The sequence below is a fragment of the Dasypus novemcinctus genome, chromosome 9 (genome assembly GCF_030445035.2).
Source record: "Dasypus novemcinctus isolate mDasNov1 chromosome 9, mDasNov1.1.hap2, whole genome shotgun sequence".
NCBI classification, from domain to species: Eukaryota; Metazoa; Chordata; class Mammalia; order Cingulata; family Dasypodidae; genus Dasypus; species Dasypus novemcinctus.
Window position 1 is genome coordinate 15,221,541 of NC_080681.1, and position 19,720 is coordinate 15,241,260.

At 39.5% G+C, this 19,720-nt stretch overlaps 2 protein-coding genes across 3 annotated transcripts in view; one reads left to right on the forward strand and one right to left on the reverse strand.

The window, feature by feature from the left end:
- The window catches only part of AKNAD1 (AKNA domain containing 1), a 53,204-nt gene extending 42,725 nt beyond the window's left edge, over positions 1-10,479 (forward strand). Inside the window, exons 14-15 of the mRNA XM_071217158.1 lie at positions 5,740-5,869; positions 6,604-10,479. Coding sequence (XP_071073259.1) covers positions 5,740-5,869; positions 6,604-6,765 — 292 coding nt within the window. The 3' untranslated portion in view covers positions 6,766-10,479. The remainder of the gene's footprint in view (positions 1-5,739; positions 5,870-6,603) is intronic.
- Positions 10,480-17,310: 6,831 nt separating this feature from the next.
- Positions 17,311-19,720, reverse strand: part of STXBP3 (syntaxin binding protein 3) — a 90,011-nt gene continuing 87,601 nt past the window's right edge. For both annotated transcript variants that reach the window (XM_004448982.4, XM_058303100.1), the window contains 2 exons: positions 18,772-18,920; positions 17,311-18,051 (listed from right to left, as the gene is read on the reverse strand). In XM_004448982.4, the coding sequence (XP_004449039.2) occupies positions 17,957-18,051; positions 18,772-18,920 (244 nt within the window). In that variant the 3' untranslated portion in view covers positions 17,311-17,956. The remainder of the gene's footprint in view (positions 18,052-18,771; positions 18,921-19,720) is intronic.

Sequence of the window (19,720 nt, forward strand, 5' to 3'; positions counted from 1 at the left end):
TTTCATTTGTTTTTAGGAGGTGCTGGGGATCAAACCTGGGACCTCATTTATGGGAAGCAGGTGCTCAACCACTTGAGCTGCATCTATTCCCTTACTGTAGCTTTATAGCAAGTCTGAGGTTAGGTAGCATCAGTCCTCCAACTTTGTTCCTCTTCAGTATTGTATTGGTTATTTTGGGCCTTCCAATTTTCCATATAAATTTTACAACGAGTTTGTCAATATCCACAAAATAATTTACTGGGATTTTGATGGGGATTGTGTTGCATCTATTGATCAAGTTGATCAAGTTGACATCTTAATGTTGAGTCTTCTTATCCATTAACATAAATTATCTCTCCATTTATTTAGATCTTTGATTTCCTTCATCAGACTTTTATAATTTTCTCTGGGATGTTGCATGTATTCTGTTAGATTTATACTAAAGTTTTTGTTGTTGTTTTTGTTGCTAATGTAAATGATGCTGTGTATTTATTCATTTATTTATTCTCCCCCCCCCACCCCCTGTTTCGCTGTCTGCTCTCTGTGTCCATTTGCTGTGTGTTCTTGTGTCTGCTTGTCTTCTCTTTAGGTGGCACTGTGAACCAATCCTAGGACCTTCCAGATTGGGAGAGAGGCGCTCAATTTCCTGCGCCACCCCCATCTCCCTGGTGCTGTGTTGTTGTTGTTGTTTTTTTTTCCATTGTAAAAATAAGTTTATTGGTAATGACCTTACATACATATAATTTATTCTTGGTATCTGATATTACAAATTTTGGGGTCTTTGCGATATGCAGGATCCTTATATGTAACTGGCATAAAACCCATTATTTGAGCCCTCTTAATTGCTTTTGTGATTTCTTTCTATTTCTTCCCACAAAGACCTGTTATGTGCCTTCCATAAATGCATCCAGTAAATGGAGAAATAAACTGGGACAAAAGCTGTACATTCTTATAAGCTACACATTTTCCACATAAGATACATTTTTTAAGAAGTTCCTTAAAAGGATTTTCCATTGGAATGGGCAGATCCTCATGGCTGGTCACCTGTTGATGCTGTGAACAACCGATCTCCACAGCACCGTGTGAGTCCAGGAAGTCGCCATGTTTCTTTATCCTTTCTCCTGGTGCTGTGTTTTTAATTTCATGTCCCACTTGTTTATTGTTGGTATGGAAAGCAATTCACTCTCTATATTAACTATGTATCCTGCAGCTTTGCCTTAATTGCTTTTTAGTTCCAGGAGTTTGCTTTGTCAATTCTTTTTTTTTTTTTTTAAGATTTGTTATTTATTCCTCTTCTCCGCACCCCCCCCCCCAGTTGTCCGCTCTCTGTGTCCATTCACTGTGTGTTCTTCTGTGCCCACTTATATTCTTGTCGTTGGCACCCAGAATCTGTGTCTTGTTTTGTTGCATCATCAAGCTGCATCAGCTCTCCGTGTGTGCGGCGCCATTCCTGGGCAGCCTGCACTTTTTTCGTGCTGGGCGGCTCTCCTTATGGGGTGCACTCCTTGTGCGTGGGGCTCCCCTATGCGGGAGTGGCACGGCACTCGTGCGCATCAGCACTGCACGTGGGCCAGCTCACCACACGGGTCAGGAGGCCCTGGGTTTGAACCTTGGACCTCCCATGTAGTAGGCAGATGCTCTATCTGTTGGGCCAAATCTGCTTCCCATGCTTTGTCAATTCTTTGGATTTTTCTATACATAGACAATCTTGTCATCTGTAAACAAATACAGATTTCTTCCTTCACAATCTTCATCCTTTTCATTTCCTTTTCTTGTCCTGTGTTAGCTAAGACTTCCAGTATAATGTTGAGTAAGAGTGGAGAGAGGGAACAACTTTACCTTGTTCCCTTCCCTATATACAGGAAAAGCATCTAGTTTCTCACCATTAAATATGATGTTGGCTGTAGGCTTGTTTTTTTTTAAAAGATTTATTTATTTATTCCCTCCTCCCCTTGTTGTTTTGTGCTTGTTGTCTGCTCCCTGTGTCCATTTGTTGTGTGCTCTGTGTCTGCTTGTCTTCTCTTTAGGAGGCACTGGGAACCAAACCTGAGATCTCCCTGGGATCACTGATTTGTTGTGTCTCTCATTGTCTTTCCTCTGTGTCTCCTTGTTGTGTCATCTTGTTGCATCAGCTCACTGCACCTGCCTGTTGCACCAACTTGCTGTCTTGCTCATCTTCTCCAGGCAGCACTGTTAACTGAACCCAGGACCTCCCATGTGGTAGGCAGGAGCTCAGTTGCTTGAGCCACATCTGCTTCCTGGCCGTAGGGTTTTGTAGATGTTCCTTATCAAGTTGAGGAAGTTCCCCTCTATTCCTAGTTTGCTGAGAGTTTTTTTAAAACTGTTGGATATGTCATATGCTTTTTCTACATCATTGATATGATTATGTGATTTTTCTTCCTTATCCTGTTATGATGGATTACATTAACTGATTTTCAAATGCTGAACCTACCTTACATACTTGGAATAAATTCTACCTTATGTTGGTGTAGGATTCTTTTTATACATTGTTGGATATGATATGCTAATATTTTGTTGAGAAGTTTTGCATCTATGTTCATGAACGATATTGGGCTGTAATTTTCCTTCCTTGTGCTATCTTTGTCTGGCTTTGATGTTAGGATAATGCTGGCCTCACAAAATGAGTTAGGATGTATTTTCTGCTCCTTTTTGAAAAATAGAAATTGTAAAGATTTTATATAATTTATTCTTTAAGTGTTTGGTAGAATTCACCAGTGAAACCATCTGAGCCTGGTGCTTTCTGTTTTGGAAGTTTATTTTTTCCCCAATTTCTTTGATACAGGCCTATTCAGATTACCTATTTCTCCTTATGTGAGTTTTAATGCCTTTCAAGGAAATTGTTCATTTTGTCTGAATTATCAAATTTGTGGGCACAGAGTTCTTCACAATATTCCTTCATACATTTACTGTTCATGGGATCAATGGTGATGCCCCCCCTTTCATTTCTGATATTAGTAATTTGTGACTTTTTCTTTTGGTTAGCTTGGCTAGAGGTTTATCAATTTTATTGGTCTTTTCAAAGAATCAGCTTTTGGTTTCATTGGTTTTCTCGATTTTTCTGTTTTTATTTATTTCTGCTCTATTATTTTTTCTTCTGCAGCTTTGGATTTAATTTGCTCTGCTTTCTCTTGTTTCCTAAGGCAGAATCTTAGATGACTGATTTTAGATCTTTCTTCTTTTCTAGTATATACATTCAATGCTAATTTCCCTCTAAGTACTGCCTTTGCTGCATCCCACAAATTTTGATAAGTTATATTTTCACTCTCATTTAGTTCAAGAATTGTTTAAATTTCTTTAGAGACTTCTTTTTTGACTTATTATTTAGAGGTGTTTAATCTCAAAGTATTTTGGGATTTTCCAGCTGTCTTTATAGTATTCATTTCTAGTTTAGTTTAAATAAAACCATTGTGGTCTGGCAGCATTTGGGGGGGGGGGGCGGTACTTGGGCCAGAGATTGGACCGAGGACCTCAGTGTGGGAAGCCAGCGCTCAACCACAGAGCCCCATCTGCTCCCAGCATATTTAGTATGATTTCTATTCCTTTACGTTTGTTAAGATGTGTTTTAAAGCCCAAAATGTCGTCTGGCATGGTGAGTGTTCCATGTGAGCTTGAGAATGTGAATTCCATGGATGGATGAAGGAGTGTATAAGCATCAGTTAGATCCAGTGGATTGACAGTAGGTTGAAGCTGTGCAGTTCAGCTCTATCCTTACTGATTTTCTTCTTGCAGGATCTGTCAATTACTGACAGAGGAAGCTTACTTTTTGGTATATGAGTCGGTCAGTTTTTCTAAGTGCCAAGCAGAGAAGTACCGAGTGCTGTTGACCTGATTTGGGGGTTCAGGAAAGCTGAGCTTCAGAGGATGAGAACCAATGAGCAAGAGGGCTTGAAGATGAGAGTGAAGAACATTCCAGTCTTGTGGTGGGAAGGCTCCTGGCAAGGTCAGGAACAGTGTGGCTGGAGCCCCAAATGAGGGAGCGGCAGTGGGGCAAGATGCGGCTGGTACGGGAAGGCTGCTGGGGTGGGCAGGGCCGTCCTGTGCAGGCACTTGTCGGCTGCAGGAAGGATCTCAGACTCTTGCTGAGGAACAATGAGAAGCCAATGGAGTTTTTAAAGCCAGGAGTAGTAAAAGATTTTTAGTGTTTAAAAGATGAGTTTGCTGGGAAGAGGAGGTGGAGAAAGGATTAAGAGAGTCAAGAATTGGAGCACAGAGGCTAAGGAAGAGGCCGTAAAAGGTGAGAAATGATGGTAGCTTGGCCTAGAGTGGCACAGGTGGAAATACAGAGAAGTTAATGCAATAAAGAGCTGTTGAGGGGAGCGGATGTAGCTCAAGTGTTGAGCACCTGCTTCCCATGTACGAGGTCCTGGGTTCAATCAGTACCTCCTAAAAAAAAAGAAAAGAAAAACAGAGCTATGGAAGAGGCATAATTGATAATGTAGCAGAGTGGTAGATTGTTCAAGATCTGGAATCAGACTCACTCAGTTTAAACCCACCACCACAGTAGTGGGCCTTCTTGGGTTTATATCTCGAATCTATGGGTAAACCCCACTACCACAGAATGTGGCTTTTTTGGGTTTACATCTTGTATCTATGTCCTTGGACAAGTTACCTGACATCTCCGTGTCTTGCTCAGTTCTCATAGATAAAATGGGAATAATAGTACCAAGCTCACTGAAGGTTGCGTTAACACTTAGAATGGTGGCTGGCTCTTCACAAGCACTGAGTGTTGACAGTGGTGACTGAGGGGATGGGGGAGGCGGAGGACTGAAGCCCGTGCTTTCACCCTGCACCACACTGCCATCCCCTGCCCCGAGTTTGCCATTAGCTCGGCACTCCTGATGCTGAATCACCTCTTTCAACTAGAGGATATATCCAATGTGTTAAACTAATCTGTAGAACCAACTAATGTTAATGGGCTACAAGGAGAGGGATAAAGGGAGGCTTTGAGGTCATAAGCATCTGTATTGAGACTTTCTCAGTCATCTGTGAGGATGCTAATCCTCACAAGTGGATGTACCAAAGAAGTAATCCTTACAGAGGGAATCTCAAGTCAGGGCAGGAGGTGAGGGTGGCTCCATGGCAGACGTGCTGGCAGGCAGGTTCTTGTGGCACCCCTTAGGATTCCTGCTCATGATTCTGCCCAAGTATATAGCAAGACTGTGATGGGAATGAAATGAATCTTGTAAAGCTATAGAGTGCACAACTTGGACAACTGTACATAGTGGCCCTGACACCCCTGATCCACCTACAGCAGACGGAAAAACCATCTGTAAGAGACATTTATAACTATAGTACCATAGTCTAGAGGAGCCTATTTACTCAGATGTTTTTTTCTACTGCTGCTGCCTCCTTGCTGTGTAAATTGCTGGTGCTGGACTGAACTAGACCCAAGGTGTGGGCAGATTTGTGTGTATGCACTTGGTTTATAAATATGTAGGGGAGGTTAGGTTGGCCTTGAAAGAATGAAAGTAGGATAAAAATCTCTTTGGAGTTCTACCTCTCTGTGTACCAAAGGAAAAGGAGACAAATTCCAGGGGGAAGTGCTCTATATGGTTACGGCAATAAACCTTTTCTGAAGCTTAGCTGTGCTTGATCAGCCACGACGGTACCATGAAGCCAGGAAAGGCAGGGAGAGCATCACTGCCCTCTCAGGGCCTTTCCTGAACCACAGAGCTGACCTGGGAGGGCGCTGTGGAGGTGGGCGCTTTATACAAGCCTCAATGTGCTTTTGCCTTCCAGAAAAAATCATAAGGCTTTCAGGACCTTCAGCTCAGACTTCGCCACACCCTCACCCCATTTCCACTCCCGCAAGATTTCTGGAAGCAGATCTTTATGTGACTTTAGGAGTGTCAACAAAACGGAATCTGAGGTGAGGACTTAAAGGACAAGTTCTAGAATCCTTCCTGCTCCTGAGTTTGGTTTTGATGACCACAGAACTGATGACTTTTAAATTATTACAGTATGGGGAGAACAGAAAATGCTATGCTATTATAAAGTTTTGTGCTCAGCACTAACCTAAAGATACACACGGTCTTAGGAACCATATGGTTTGTATTATCTCTAAGTTGGTTCCCAGGGAATTTCTGGGAGAAAACGTTTTAGGGCTGGTTTCTTTTCTCAGTCACAGGATTCCCCTGGCCCAGACTTGAAGACCCGTAAGTTTGTTCCAGTGACACGTGGTTAGCTATGTTCACATCAGTAACGCCAGTCCCCAGGCCACATTCACATGCTCTGCACGCATGCGCTGTATTCCCGGGTGCCCCCCTCAATGGTTATGGCCCCTAAATCCCCTTCAGTGCCCCCTTCCCCCAAGAGCTTTGCCTCTCTTTCTCGTGACCCTCTTTCTCTACAGCAGGAGCCCACCTCCACCCTCTGATTCATGCCCGCCAGTCACGTGTTGGTATTTTTTCTGTCCCTTTTTCTAACAAATATATTCCACCTCAGACTGGTTTCCTAGGAAACCAGCCCTTAAAAACAGAAATAGACTGTGGAAAGAGAAAACTCCGGAAATTCCACCTTGCAATGTTTAATAATGAAATAACCCAATTAGCAGAAAAGGTAGTAAGCTTATGTAACTAGAATGTGTGGACTTTTCCTCTGTAGATTTTGAACTCGGCTTTGGATACGGCCCTAAGGACAGCGATCGTTTTAAAAGAAACTACCGATCGAATGATTAAAGCTATTGCAGAAGATCTTGCCAAAGCACAGAAATGGAGGCATCATCTGAAATATGAGTTGTTCCACCCAAGGAAACCAATGAATTAAAAAGGAAATAGTGCATAGACAACTAGATCTTTGAAAAAGAATTTTTTTTTTTTTACTTATTTCACAATTTAGGAAGATGACTTTCCAAAGAAAACACCAAAATCATAAGGGATGGGTAACACAGAAGCTTAAATGGGGGGGAGGGGGGGAAGGACCTTTGATTCTCAAAATAAAAAATCAGCCAAATATTTATTTTAAAATAAAATAGATGTTCTTCCTAACTCATAATAAAAGAAAACAATATAATATACTTTTTTTATTAGTCCGGCAAAAGCTTGTTTTAAAAAACTCACTTTAAGTGAGGATGGGAGGAAACAGGTACTCTGATTTACTGATGGTGGAAAAATAAATTGGTACCTTTTTTGGAAGGCAATTGGATAACATCTATCGAATTCTAAACGCTCTTACCTCCGGGCCAGCAATCCACCGCTGGGAATTTACTTTATGGATAACTCACTGATCTACCACGGTAGGTACACAAGGATGTCAACAGACACGGATGGCAACAGCCTCCAAATGGAACTAATCCCAATACCCTGTATGACGGTTAATACCTAACACAGCCACACAATACTCTGCAGTCACAGAAAAGAACAAGGGGGATTATCTGCAAGTCAGTCAAGGAAAAAAGCAAGATTCCAAAGTATATGTACAGTGTGATCTCGTGTATTTATGCCCCCCCTTTTTTTTTTTTTAAGGAAATAGGTATTTTCTAGAAAAATAAACATCCTTAGTGATTACCCCGAGGAAAAGGAACTGGGAGGTTTTTTTTTTTGATGGGGGTGGATTTTTACTTTTCCAAACAATTTTATTGAAATGTGCCAAGAGTACATGGGCAGCAGAAACATATGAACAGGACAAAAATCTTGTACAATAATCTTTAAAAAGTGAAAGTTAATCTTGGGCGATATCACTTCCCCTCCCCCTCCTGACTTCCAGCATTTCCATTATAGTTAAGCCTCTGATAACCTAGCATTTAAAAAGGAATACAAGAACTTTTGAAAAAAACCAAAAAAAACCAAAAAAAAAACAATGGCATAGAGGAAAGAAAATCGTTTTCCTGCTTAGGTGGCATTCTTCCTAGGCACCTAATTCGGAGGTGTGCTGAGCAGTAGCGAAACACAACTTCAGGGTGTGAAGGTATGGACCGCTGGGATTTTCATCTGGTAATGGTTCAGGAAGTCCGACATCTCCAGGCTCTTGGATTCCCACTCCAGCAGCCCAGAGGGGCTGCGTTCACTTTGGCCGGAGAACACACATAGAAGATGGCCGCTTCACTCCCAGCTTGTCACATTGCAAAGTTCTCCTCGGTCATCTCCGTGGGGGCACTGAAGAAGTGTAGCACATCAATGGGGTGCTGGACGCGATTCTTGGCTGCCTGCTCTGGGGTGGGGAGCTGATTGTTCCTCCAACTGCTGAAAGTCTTTGTAACCACAGGACCCGTCCTCCAGCCCCTACAACTGACCAGGCATGGTGGCTGGTTGTTTGGAGACACAGATGTTCAGCTTCCGACCGAACATAAAGTTCTGGAGGTGGATGATGGCCAGGTCTACACCTTCTCCACCTGGAGGCCCCTAGCTTAAAGGAAGCTTTTGATTTGCTTCTTTAACTTAGGACTGATTTATTATATCCGTAATGACAGAGCAGCAGATTATTGGCTCCCCCCTTTTTTGAGGCCTTCTAATTCCACTCACTTCAAACATTCAGCAATGGATTTGGCCAGTCCTCAAATTGGCTCAGAGGTGAAGAAGACATTGAATCCATTCCCACTATGAAGATTTTTGTGCTGCCCAAGGCAGCTGCTATTTCTCTAACTGGCTGGAGGATAGGCTATTTTTAACTTTGGGGCTTGGAAAGTGGATTAGGGTACCTTGGGAGAGATAAAGCAGAGGCTAGCCAGAAGATCTCTCTGCCTGTGTGGCTAAATTTACTTTAAGCTGTAGTACTATAAGGATGGCAGTGAAGTCCTGTCATAGTATTCTAAGACAAAAAAGGAAGCTTATACTTCGTATGTTCTAAGAGGCTTCTAGCTTTATCACATCTAAATTTAACCACAATTTGTTAACCTGCTTTGTATGCTAAGGATCACAATCCCATTCCCAACTTAAAAAATATGCATTTCTCTAGCTTGAAGTGTTTTTATATAATTCATTAATTCTTAAACTCTTTCGCGTTCATTCCTCCCTGAGAATCTGATGAAAGATAGAGTCTTCTTCCCCTCCGTATCCCACCTTTCCAGGGAAAAGGGATATATGAACACACAAATAATCTTCACACAATTTTAAGAAGTTCATGGACACCCTGAAACCAATCTATAGAACCCAGTTTCAAAACGACTACCATAAATGAGTTTTCATGACCCCTCAAATTAACCTTTAAAGAAACTTGCAATTGTAATCAATTTTCATTTTAAAAATATATGGCCAGAAAGGAAAAAAATGTATATATACGGTCCTAGTGAATAAAGCCAGACACAAAAGGACAAATGCTGTTATGATTGCATTACTATGAACTAAATATATTCTGTAACATGTTGTATGATTCCATTTATATAAAATGTAAATATAAATCAATTTATAAAGATGAAAAAAACATGTATGGCCCAAGCCTGCCTTATTAAATCATATTCTCAATGTAATTTTACATTTTCTTGATGATTTGGGATCATTATGAACAATCACTGTACCACACCTAATCCAAGAAATTAGAGAAATAGGGCTATGTCCTCAAGGAATTCTGGAAAACTGCTAAATTTCTATAAACTTCTCTGCTAATTCTGCTCCAGTAAAAACAATAGGAAAACAAGCTCGTTAAGTAATTGTACCCCTAGCGCTGAGTCAATGGGCTCAGCACGGCTGAGGCCCTTGGCAGTTTCCACAATGCAGAGGCCTCTTTATTTGCAGTATGTAGTTGTGCTCTGGCTGCTTGGGGCTGCCTGGAGGGTTGAATGATGCGCACCACTGTATTTTCTAAACCAAATGCATTTTAACAGAAAGCAAAACTCTGCTTCAGGTATGGTGAATAAATGGTTTCAGTTGGTTGCAACCACAAAAATGTTTTTTTCAGAGGCCTGAATTGCTAATTCTTATGGGGAAAAAAGTTAGCTTATACTACTTATGTGAGATGACCTCTTATGTCTTCAAATTCAGTAAGAGACGTAGTAAGCGCACTCTAAAATTCTAAACCTAAAATTATATGTGACATGGAGGAGAGGGCAAAGTGGTCACGGAGGTGTTAAGTGACAATGAATGAAATGGCCAGTGTTTGTTGCCATCACACTCTCTTAGTTGTGTTTGCCATAAGGCATGGCAAACACAGTATCTATTCCAAACATGTACTAATCCTGGGCAAAAAGTAACTGAGGCATATAAGGATCTTAGATAAAAAGTGGACCTTACCAAAAATTAATCCTTTCTTTGGAAATGTACTGTTCCCATGCCTTGATATGCATAGAGAGCTGTTTATTCCTGACACAGCCTCAGTTTTGTGCCTGTTTCCACAGCTTTAAAATGGAGACAATAACAGCACCTACTTCGCAGGATTAAAAGATAAAGTGTTTACATGTTATTTTCTTATCTTAGTGAAATTGCAAGGTATGAATTAATATATCAGAAATCATTCATTTTACCTCTATAAAATATTAAGAGAATGAAAGACAAGTTACTGACTGGGAGAAAATATTTGCAAAACCTAATAAAGGACATGTATTCAAAATATACAAAGAACTCTTTTTTTTTTTAGGTACTGGGGCCAGGGATTGAAGCTGGGCCCTTGTATGTGGGAAGGTGGTGCTCAACCACTGAGCCACATTGCATCCTGAGTTGGTTTTCGCATTTGTTTGCTTTGTTGTTTTGTTTTTAGGAGGTACCAGAAGTTGAACCTGGGACCTCCCATGTGGGAAGCAGGTGCTCAACCACTTGAGCCACATTGCTCCCACAAAAAACTTTTTTTCTTTTACTTCTACCCCCTCCCCACCCTTATTGTCTGCTCTCTGTAACCATTTGCTGTGCATTCTTCTGTGTCTGATTGTCTTCTCTTCAGGTGGCACCAGGAAACGATCCTGGGACCTTCCAGAGGGGGAGAGAGGTGCTCAATCTCTTGTGCCACCTCAGCTCCCTGGTCTGCTGAGTCTCATTGTTTCTCCTCTGTGTCTTTTTGTTGTGTCATCTTGCTGTGCCAGCTTTCTGCTTGGGCCAGCTTGTCACGCAGGCCAGCTCTGCTCAGGCCAGCTTGCTTTCACCAGGAGGCCCCAGGAATAGAACCCTGGACCTCCCATATGGTAGACAGGAGCCCAATCACTTGAGCCACATCTGCTTCACACAAAGAACTCTTAATACTCAACAATCCTAAAACAAACAATCCCATTAAAAAATGGGTATAAGATGTCAAGAGACCTCACCAAAGAAGATATACAGATGGTAAATAAGCATATTTCATTATGGACTTAAACAAATTAAAAAAATGAGTTACCACTGCATACCTATAAGAATGGTTAAAATCCCAAATGCTGACAATGACAAATGTTGTGGGAATGTGAAGCTACAGGAACTCTCTTTCATTGCTGGTAGAAATGCAAAATAGTACAGGCACTTTGGAAGACAGCCTGGTAGTTTCATAAAAAGCTTAACAGGGGAAACAGGACTTTGGCCCAGTGGTTAGGGCGTCCGTCTACCACATGGGAGGTCCGCGGTTCAAGCCCCGGGCCTCCTTGACCCGTGTGCAGCTGGCCCATGCGCAGCGCTGATGCGCGCAAGGAGTGCAGTGCCACACAGGGGTGTCCCCCGCGTAGGGGAGCCCCACGTGCAAGGAGTGCACCCATAAGGAGAGCCGCCCAGCGCAAAAAGAAAGTGCAGCCTGCCCAGGAATGGCGCCGCCCACACTTCCCGTGCCGCTGACGACAACAGAAGCGGACAAAGAAACAAGACGCAGCAAAAAGACACAGAAAACAGACAACTGGGGGAGGGGAGTGGAATTAAATAAATAAAAATAAATCTTTAAAAAAAAAAAAGCTTAACAGGCTTACCATATGACCTAGCAATCACACTCTTACGTATTTACTTGAATGAGTTGAACACTTATGGCCACATAAGAACCTTCAAACAGATGTTTACAGAAGCTTTATTCCTAATTGCCCAAAAGCAGAAAACCAAGAGATCTTCAGTAGTGAATGGATAACCAAAATGTGGTACATCCACACAATGGAGTATTATAAAAGATAAAAACAAATGAGCAGGAAGCTCATTTCTGTCTACCACATGGGAGATCCCAGGTTCAGTTCCTGGTGCCTCCTGGAGAAGGTGAGCTGGTGTGAAAGGCAGGCGCAGTGAGCTGACTCAACAAGATGATGCAACAAAGAGACACAAGGAGGAATGACAATGAAAGACACAACAGACCAGGGAGCTGAGGTGGTTCAAGTGATTGAACGCTGCTCTCCCATATGGGAGGTCCCAGGTTTGGTTCTTGGTGCCTCCTAAAGAGAAGATGAGCAGTCACAGAGAGCACACAGTGAATGGACAGAGAGAGCAGACAGTGAGCACAATGAGGGGTGGAGGGAGAATGAATAAAATAAATCTTTAAAAAAAAAAACAAAAAGCAAATGAGCTATCAAACCACAAGTCAAGGAGGAACATTAAACACATATTGCTAAGTGAAAGAAGTTATTCTGAAAAATGTACATACTGTATGATTCCAACTATATGATAGTCTGGAAAAGCCAAAACTATAGGGACAGTTACAAGATTAGTGGTTGCCAGGGATTTAGAGAAGAGGGAGAGAGGGATGAGCAGATGGGAGCACAGGGCATTTTTAGAGCAGTGAAACTTTCATGTGATCCTATAATGGTGGACATGTAGAGAAGCCATAGAACTGTATAACACAAAGACCGAGCCCTAATGTAAACTATGGACTTTAGTTAGTAATAATATATCAATATTGGTTCATCAATTGTAGCAAATGTACATTAATGCAAAACTGTTAATTACTGGGGAAACTGTGTATATTAGTGCACAAACATTCTGGGGTAGGAGTAGTGTTGGGGTGCATTTGGGGATACTTTATACATTCTGGTCAACTTTTCTGTAAACCTAAAACTGCTTTAAAGAATAATGTTTATTAATTAAAAAAAATAATAAAACAATGAGGGAGTTCTTTAAGTACTGATATGGAAAGATCTCTGGGTTATATTGTTAAAATGAGAAAAGTAAGGGGCTGAGCAGTATTTATATCAACTATTTGCGTAACAATAATAATGAAAAATAACAATATGTGTTTGTACACAAGAAACTAAGAAGGAAGAAATATCTGTTTAAAAAAACAATAGAAGAAAAGATCCATTCACAACAGAACCATAAAAGATATTCTGGCACTATGCAGTATGTATATGAAGAAAATGAAGATTCTGAGGGTCATAAGATTTAGGTAAAGGAAAAGACATTCCACAGTCCTATGAATTTTTGTTTTTGTTTTTGTTTTGTTTTGTTTTTTAAAGATTTATTTTATTTAACCCCCCCCCCCCCCCCCGTTTGTCTGTTCTCTGTGTGTATTTGCTGCGTCTTGTTTCTTTGTCCGCTTCTGTTGTCGTCAGCGGCACGGGAAGTGTGGGCGGCGCCATTCCTGGGCAGGCTGCACTTTCTTTTTGCGCTGGGCGGCTCTCCTTATGGGGGCACTCCTTGTGCGTGGGGCTCCCCTACGCGGGGGACACCCCTGCGTGGCAGGGCACTCCTTGCGCGCATCAGCGCTGTGCATGGGCCAGCTCCACACGGGTCAAGGAGGCCTGGGGTTTGAACCGCGGACCTCCCATGTGGTAGACGGACGCCCTAACCACTGGGCCAAGTCCGTTTCCCCCTATGAAGTTTTAATATCATAAAGATGTCAAGTTTTGCTAAATTAACATTCATTTAAAGCAAACCTAATGAAAATACCAAAATATGTTTTTTGGGAACTCAACAAAATGATATTCAAGTTCATCTAGAAAAAGAAGCATGCAATAGTCAGAAAATTTATGAAAAATAATTCAGGTGAGTAGTAATTACTGCCACAAGATATTAAAATACACCATGGGGTGTGGCTGTAGCCCAGTGGTTAAGTGCCTGCTTCTCATGTACCAGGTCCTAGGTTCAATACCTGGTATCTCTAAAAAAATAAACATAAAACAGTAAAATAAAATATACCATGAATCAAAATAGTTGGGAAGAAATACAAACTGTAGGTCATTATACAGAATAACAAACCCAGAAATAGAACAAAATACAAACGGAAGTTTAGTTTAGGGTAAAGGTAGCTTTTCCTATTAGTTGGGGAAGGAGGGATTACCAATTAAAATGTGGTACAATACCTGGCTGTTCAGGAAGAAGCTGAAACTGTTAAATACTGCATCAATTGGGCTCCAGTGAAGGAAATAGAAACTCCTCTAGACATTTCAAACAGATAGGGATTTAATACAGAGAATCAGTTATTTAAAAATTCATGACAAGGCTGAAGGAACCGAAACCGGGGCAACCACACTTTTAGACTCGGCGGTAATCTAGAGGACTAGAGCTAATACTGCTACTGCCACCAGCACTGCCTCAAACCCATGAAGCAAGTGGCCAGTGTAAATGTTCCACCACAGTGTGGTGTGTCGATAAATGGATGTTGTTTGGGTATTCTGCACATGTGCATGATGGTTTTATAAGTTTACAACTTCTATCATAAAAAATATATTTAAAAATAATAATAGGGTGGGTTGGGGGAAAATACACCAAATGTAAGATAAAGACTAATTAGTAGTAAGGTTTTGACTATATTCTTTCATAATTGTAACAAATGTCTCATGACAATGCAAGGTGTTGGTGGAGGGTTGATGTATGGGACCCCTGTATACTGTTATGCATGTTTGCTTTGTAGGTCTATGACTTTTACTATACACTTATTGTTTATGTATGTTCATATATAAATGGTATAAAGATAATAATAGGGTGGGTTGGGAGAAAATACTTTGGTTAGTAGTAATATTTTGACAATGCTCTTTAATCATTAGTTTAAAATGTTTAACAGCAATGCAAGGTATTGGTGTAGGGTGAGTTGAAAGTTCTGTATGATGCTTATGTATGTTTGTTTTGTAAGTTCACAACTATTACTATACACTTATTGTTTATGTATGTTTATGTGTGAGTGATATACTTCGATAATTTTTTTAAAAAAATGAAAGAAGAAAAATGAAATTCCCATCTTTAGGAGCTTGCTTGTCCACCGACACAGCCGCAGCAGATGGCCTCTGGCTCTTCTATCTTCTAAATTTGACCAAGTGCATCTCACAGGCGGACCCAAACTGTTCAGAACCCTACTTGCTTCAGGGTCTGTGAAATTTCATTTTTAGCCTTCCACACCTGTGGTATGGGGTTGAATGGGAGGTATGGAAATGATACCAAAAGCTAAGAGACAATAGCTAGGGAAACAATATGGCTCAGGCAACTGGGCTCCCGTCTACCACAGGGAAGGTCACTGGTTTGGATCCCAGTGCCTCCTAAAGAAGTCAGTGAGCTGGAGCAAAGGGCATGCGTGGCAAGCAGACACAAGAGACACAAGAAGAAAAAACATAATGAGAGATGCAACAAAGCAGGGAGCAGAGGTTCCCAGTACCTCCTAAAGAAGACAGCAAGCTGATGCAACAAGATGACACAACAAGAAATGTGGGGAGGAAAAATATAATGACAGACACTACAAAGCAGGGAGTGGAAATGGCTTAAGCAATTAGGCACCTCCCTCCCCACATCAGAGGTCCTGCGTTTGGCTCCTGGTGCCTCCTAAAGAAACAAGGAAGATCAACAGACACAGCAAGTGAAAAACAACAAGGGGGTGGGGAAGAAATAAAATCTAAAAAAAAAAAAAAAAGGACAATAGCTAGCATACATTCTTACACTGAAAACCATTCTAGATGGATGAATTGCATGTAAAAGATAAAATCAATCAATCAAAAAGTTCATGGGGTGCAAAAGGTATTTCTAAGTACAACATAAAATTCAGAAGCCTTAAAGGGAAAGTGATAAATATGTTAAAAATTAAAATTGGAAAAAAGTTGGAAAGTCAAAAGATCAACATCAAATTGAGAAAACATATTTTGAAGTACATTTGATGAGTACTAGCTTCCTTAATTTATAAAGAGCTCATAAAAATCAATAAGAAAAACAAAATTCCAATGAAAGCACTGGCAAAAAATGTGAACAAGTAGGTAATGGAGTAATGAGCATAAATGGCTAAAAAAAGAAAGGATGTTCAACCTTATTCAAAACAAGGTGCTTTTTAAAAAATCCATTTGTCTGCCCAAAAGGACATTATTGGGACATATGGAAAAACTGGAATATAGGCTGTAAGCTTTATTATCAATGTTAAATTTCTTGAACTTGCTTACTGTACTTACGATGGTTATATAAAAGTGAATATCCTTGTTTTACGAAATGTTCAAGGAAGTATTAAGTGTTCAAGAAGCATCATGCGTACAACTTATCAAATGTTCAGAAAACAGAGAGATGGAATGATAGAATGATACAGTAAAATTAGGCAAAATGTTAAAAGTTGGTAGGATCTGGGTATCTAGGTGAGGGTATGCTGGAGTTCTCTGTATGGGCTTTGTATTATCTTTACAACTGTCCTGTAAGTTTGCAATTATGTAAAAATAATGTTTTTAAAAAATCCATTAGATTAACAAATTTATAAGTTTAATGATTGTCAGTGTTCGTGAAACTACCGTGAAAAAGGCACTATCATACACTATTGGAAGAAGTATAAATAGTAAAATGTTTATGGAAGAAAATTTGGTGATACATATCAATACTTTCTTTTTTTATTTATTCCCCCCCTCGATTTTGTGCTGTTTGCTCTGTGTCCATTCGCTGTGCACTTGTCTTATCTTTAGGAGGCACTGGGAACCAAACCTGGGACATCCCATGTAGAAGAGAGGCACTCAACTGCTTGAGCTACCTCAGCTCCCTGCTTTATTGTATCTCTTGTTGTCTTTCCTCTTTGTGTCTCCTTGTTGTGTAATTTTGTTGTGTCAGCTTGCTGCACCTGCTCGTCATGCCAGCTTGCTGTCTTGCTTGTCTTCTCCAAAAAGCACCAGGAACCAAACTGGGACCTCCCATGTGGTAGGCGGGAGATCAGTTGCTTGAGCAACATCTGCTCCCCCATATATCAATACTTTAAACACATGAATCTTTTGACCAGCTACGTCACTGCCAGGAACTTAAATTATGGAAATATATGTGTAAGTCTACAAAGTATGTGCCTAAGTAATTTCCTCAGCATTATTTGTAAGAGTGAAACTCTGAAAACAAATTATATATGCAGCTAGTAAAAAGCAAAATTTGAAATTAATGCATTTCCTTTGTGTAAAAGGTACATTTGCTGACATATCCTTACATTAGTTAGTTTTATACAGATATATTTTAAAGTCAATAAGGATTATCTGAGTAGAGACTATGGTGCATTCTTTTTCTTCTTTGTAACTTTCTGATTTAAAATTTTTTAAACTTCCCAACTTCCCCCTCTCTCCCAAAAAACAAATGCAGATAATTTTTAAACTATATATTTATTTTCTTGTTGAAAGCACATGGTTATTTTTGGTTTTCTAATTTAAACATACATGATTTTAAAACTGTAAAAATAGTGTTCTTTAGACACGCCTAGGAAGATTACATTGTGTAATCATTCTATTTCTATTATTGACAATGAAATTACTTTGCACATAGAAGAAATTATTTCAGTTGAACAAAAAACTGCACTTACTAGAAATAATTCCATTATACATAAACATTTACAGTTTTAATTTTTAGAATTTCTTCATTTAAAATCATTTCCCCCCAAAAAAACTATCCTTAGGCAGAAGACACGTACTTAAATATCTAATAAGTAATTAGCATGTACAGAGGTGGCTAGGAAAAATTATTCTCAACTCTATATTCTGCTTCAAAGGTGAAAAGATTTCTTTAGAAAACATTTTAACATTTGTTCTCATCATCCACCAGGCAGTAATTACATCTAAATGATTAATAATGGCAAACCCAAAGGTATACAGTCATTAACAGTGCCTTAAGAAATATTCTGGAAAAGTCATTATTCCATAAAAATATTTACATACTTTAAATTACATGATACCAACGTTTTCTTGATCTAAAATTAGTTGAACATATTAAGAATTCCCAAGCAAGCAAAAAAGCTATTCATCCTTAATAATGGAGAGTTTATCCTTGGATTTATTCAGCATCTTTATATCATCCAACAGCTTTTTGGGTGTTAAAATATGTGTAGAACCTAGAAGGGGAAAAAATAGCTTTTCAGAGTAGCTGTTAAATCGATTTTTCTGTGGCTTAATATACTGCCTTGTCCTTCAAATATGCAAAGTGCAGTACTTGAGGCAACTTAACATAACCTTTCAGGAAATAACTACCCATTCTTAGTACTTTGTCTACTTTGTGCTATTTATTGGTATAGTGAAGAACAAAATTGAGGATTACTATATTCTTGTGCATTTGTTCAGTAATAAAGAACCACTAAGCAGTGTTGATAGAGGCTTGCTGTACGTATCTTGCACCTCTGGGTCAAGAGAGTGAGCTGGTAATTGAATGGTTTACCTATCAGTGCCCTTGGATAAAATTCTTAAAACTAAATTCCATGCAGTTCTTGCCAATGTCAGGTCCTTACTCAAAACCTCTGTTCAAAATATTTCTGGAGGAGAAGTGTGGTTATGCATCAAAAATTGTTTAATGATGACAGCAATAAAGGCATAGAATGTAATATGTGAAAGGAACAAAGTTCATTTTCAAAATATTGGAATATTAAAAATAAAACTATCGAAAAGGTCAATCATGAAAACACTCTAGCACATCAGGTAAAACATTCTATGATTCAAATAAAATGGTTTGCAATCAACATTTAGTCCTGAATGTAAAATACAAGACAGATAGTTACTTTCACATGTTCACATTTAGAGTCTGTTTTTAAAAAGAGAAAAGAGGGAAAAAGAAGTCTTACCAATAATAACTTCACAGGATTTATGTGTCTGAGAAACTTCATAAGCGCAGCGCATTTCAGAGTATGTAATTCCTCCAATAACAAAGACAATCAGCTTTGACCCATTTTTTCGGTCCTCTAAATAATTAGCCCTGGGTTTCTGGCGAGCACTGAAAAGTAAAACAATACAAAATGTTAAAAATATTTCCAAAGCTATATTGCTTGTAGACTTTTAAAAAAAGCCTCATTCAATCAAATTCAAAGTTGGCACCAACTACATTGCTTGAAAGGAAATGTCTTAAATATGTTATAAACAGAGGACCAAAGGTAAGTAGGACAGCCATTTCAAGTACCAATTGTGTTCTGACATGACAAATCGCTCAAAATCGATCTCAGCATTTTTATTCTATAAAATGGAGCTAACTACCCTCTCTTATTTATTTCACAGGAAAAAAATAACATACCTGTAAAGTCTGAGGTTTCTTAGAATTTACAAAAAACAATTATGACACTGAAACAATAGTTTTGAAGACCTGGTTGGGGGAAATCAGGGGGATGGTGTTCTTATTTAGATCTTACGTGGCACTGGGATAGCCCTTGCTGAAACTCAGTAAGGCATGATAGTAGGATGTTGGCATTACATTTGGGTTCCAATCCTGATTCTGTTTCTTTTTAATTAAGTAAAAGCTTCAATAAATTATTTAACTTCTCCAAAAACCTCAAGGGTTGTTTTAAAGATTAAGTGAAATAATGTCTATAACACACTTAAGTATGGAATAAGTTACATTAGGTGAGCACTAAATACAGGCATACCTGAGAGATACTGTGGGTTTAGTTCCAGACCACCACAATAAAGTGAATATCAAAACCAAGCAAACCACATGAATTTGTTTCCCAGTGCATATAAAATTATGTTTATACTACAGTATAGTCTATTAAGTGTGCAATAACGTTATGCCTAAAAAACAAT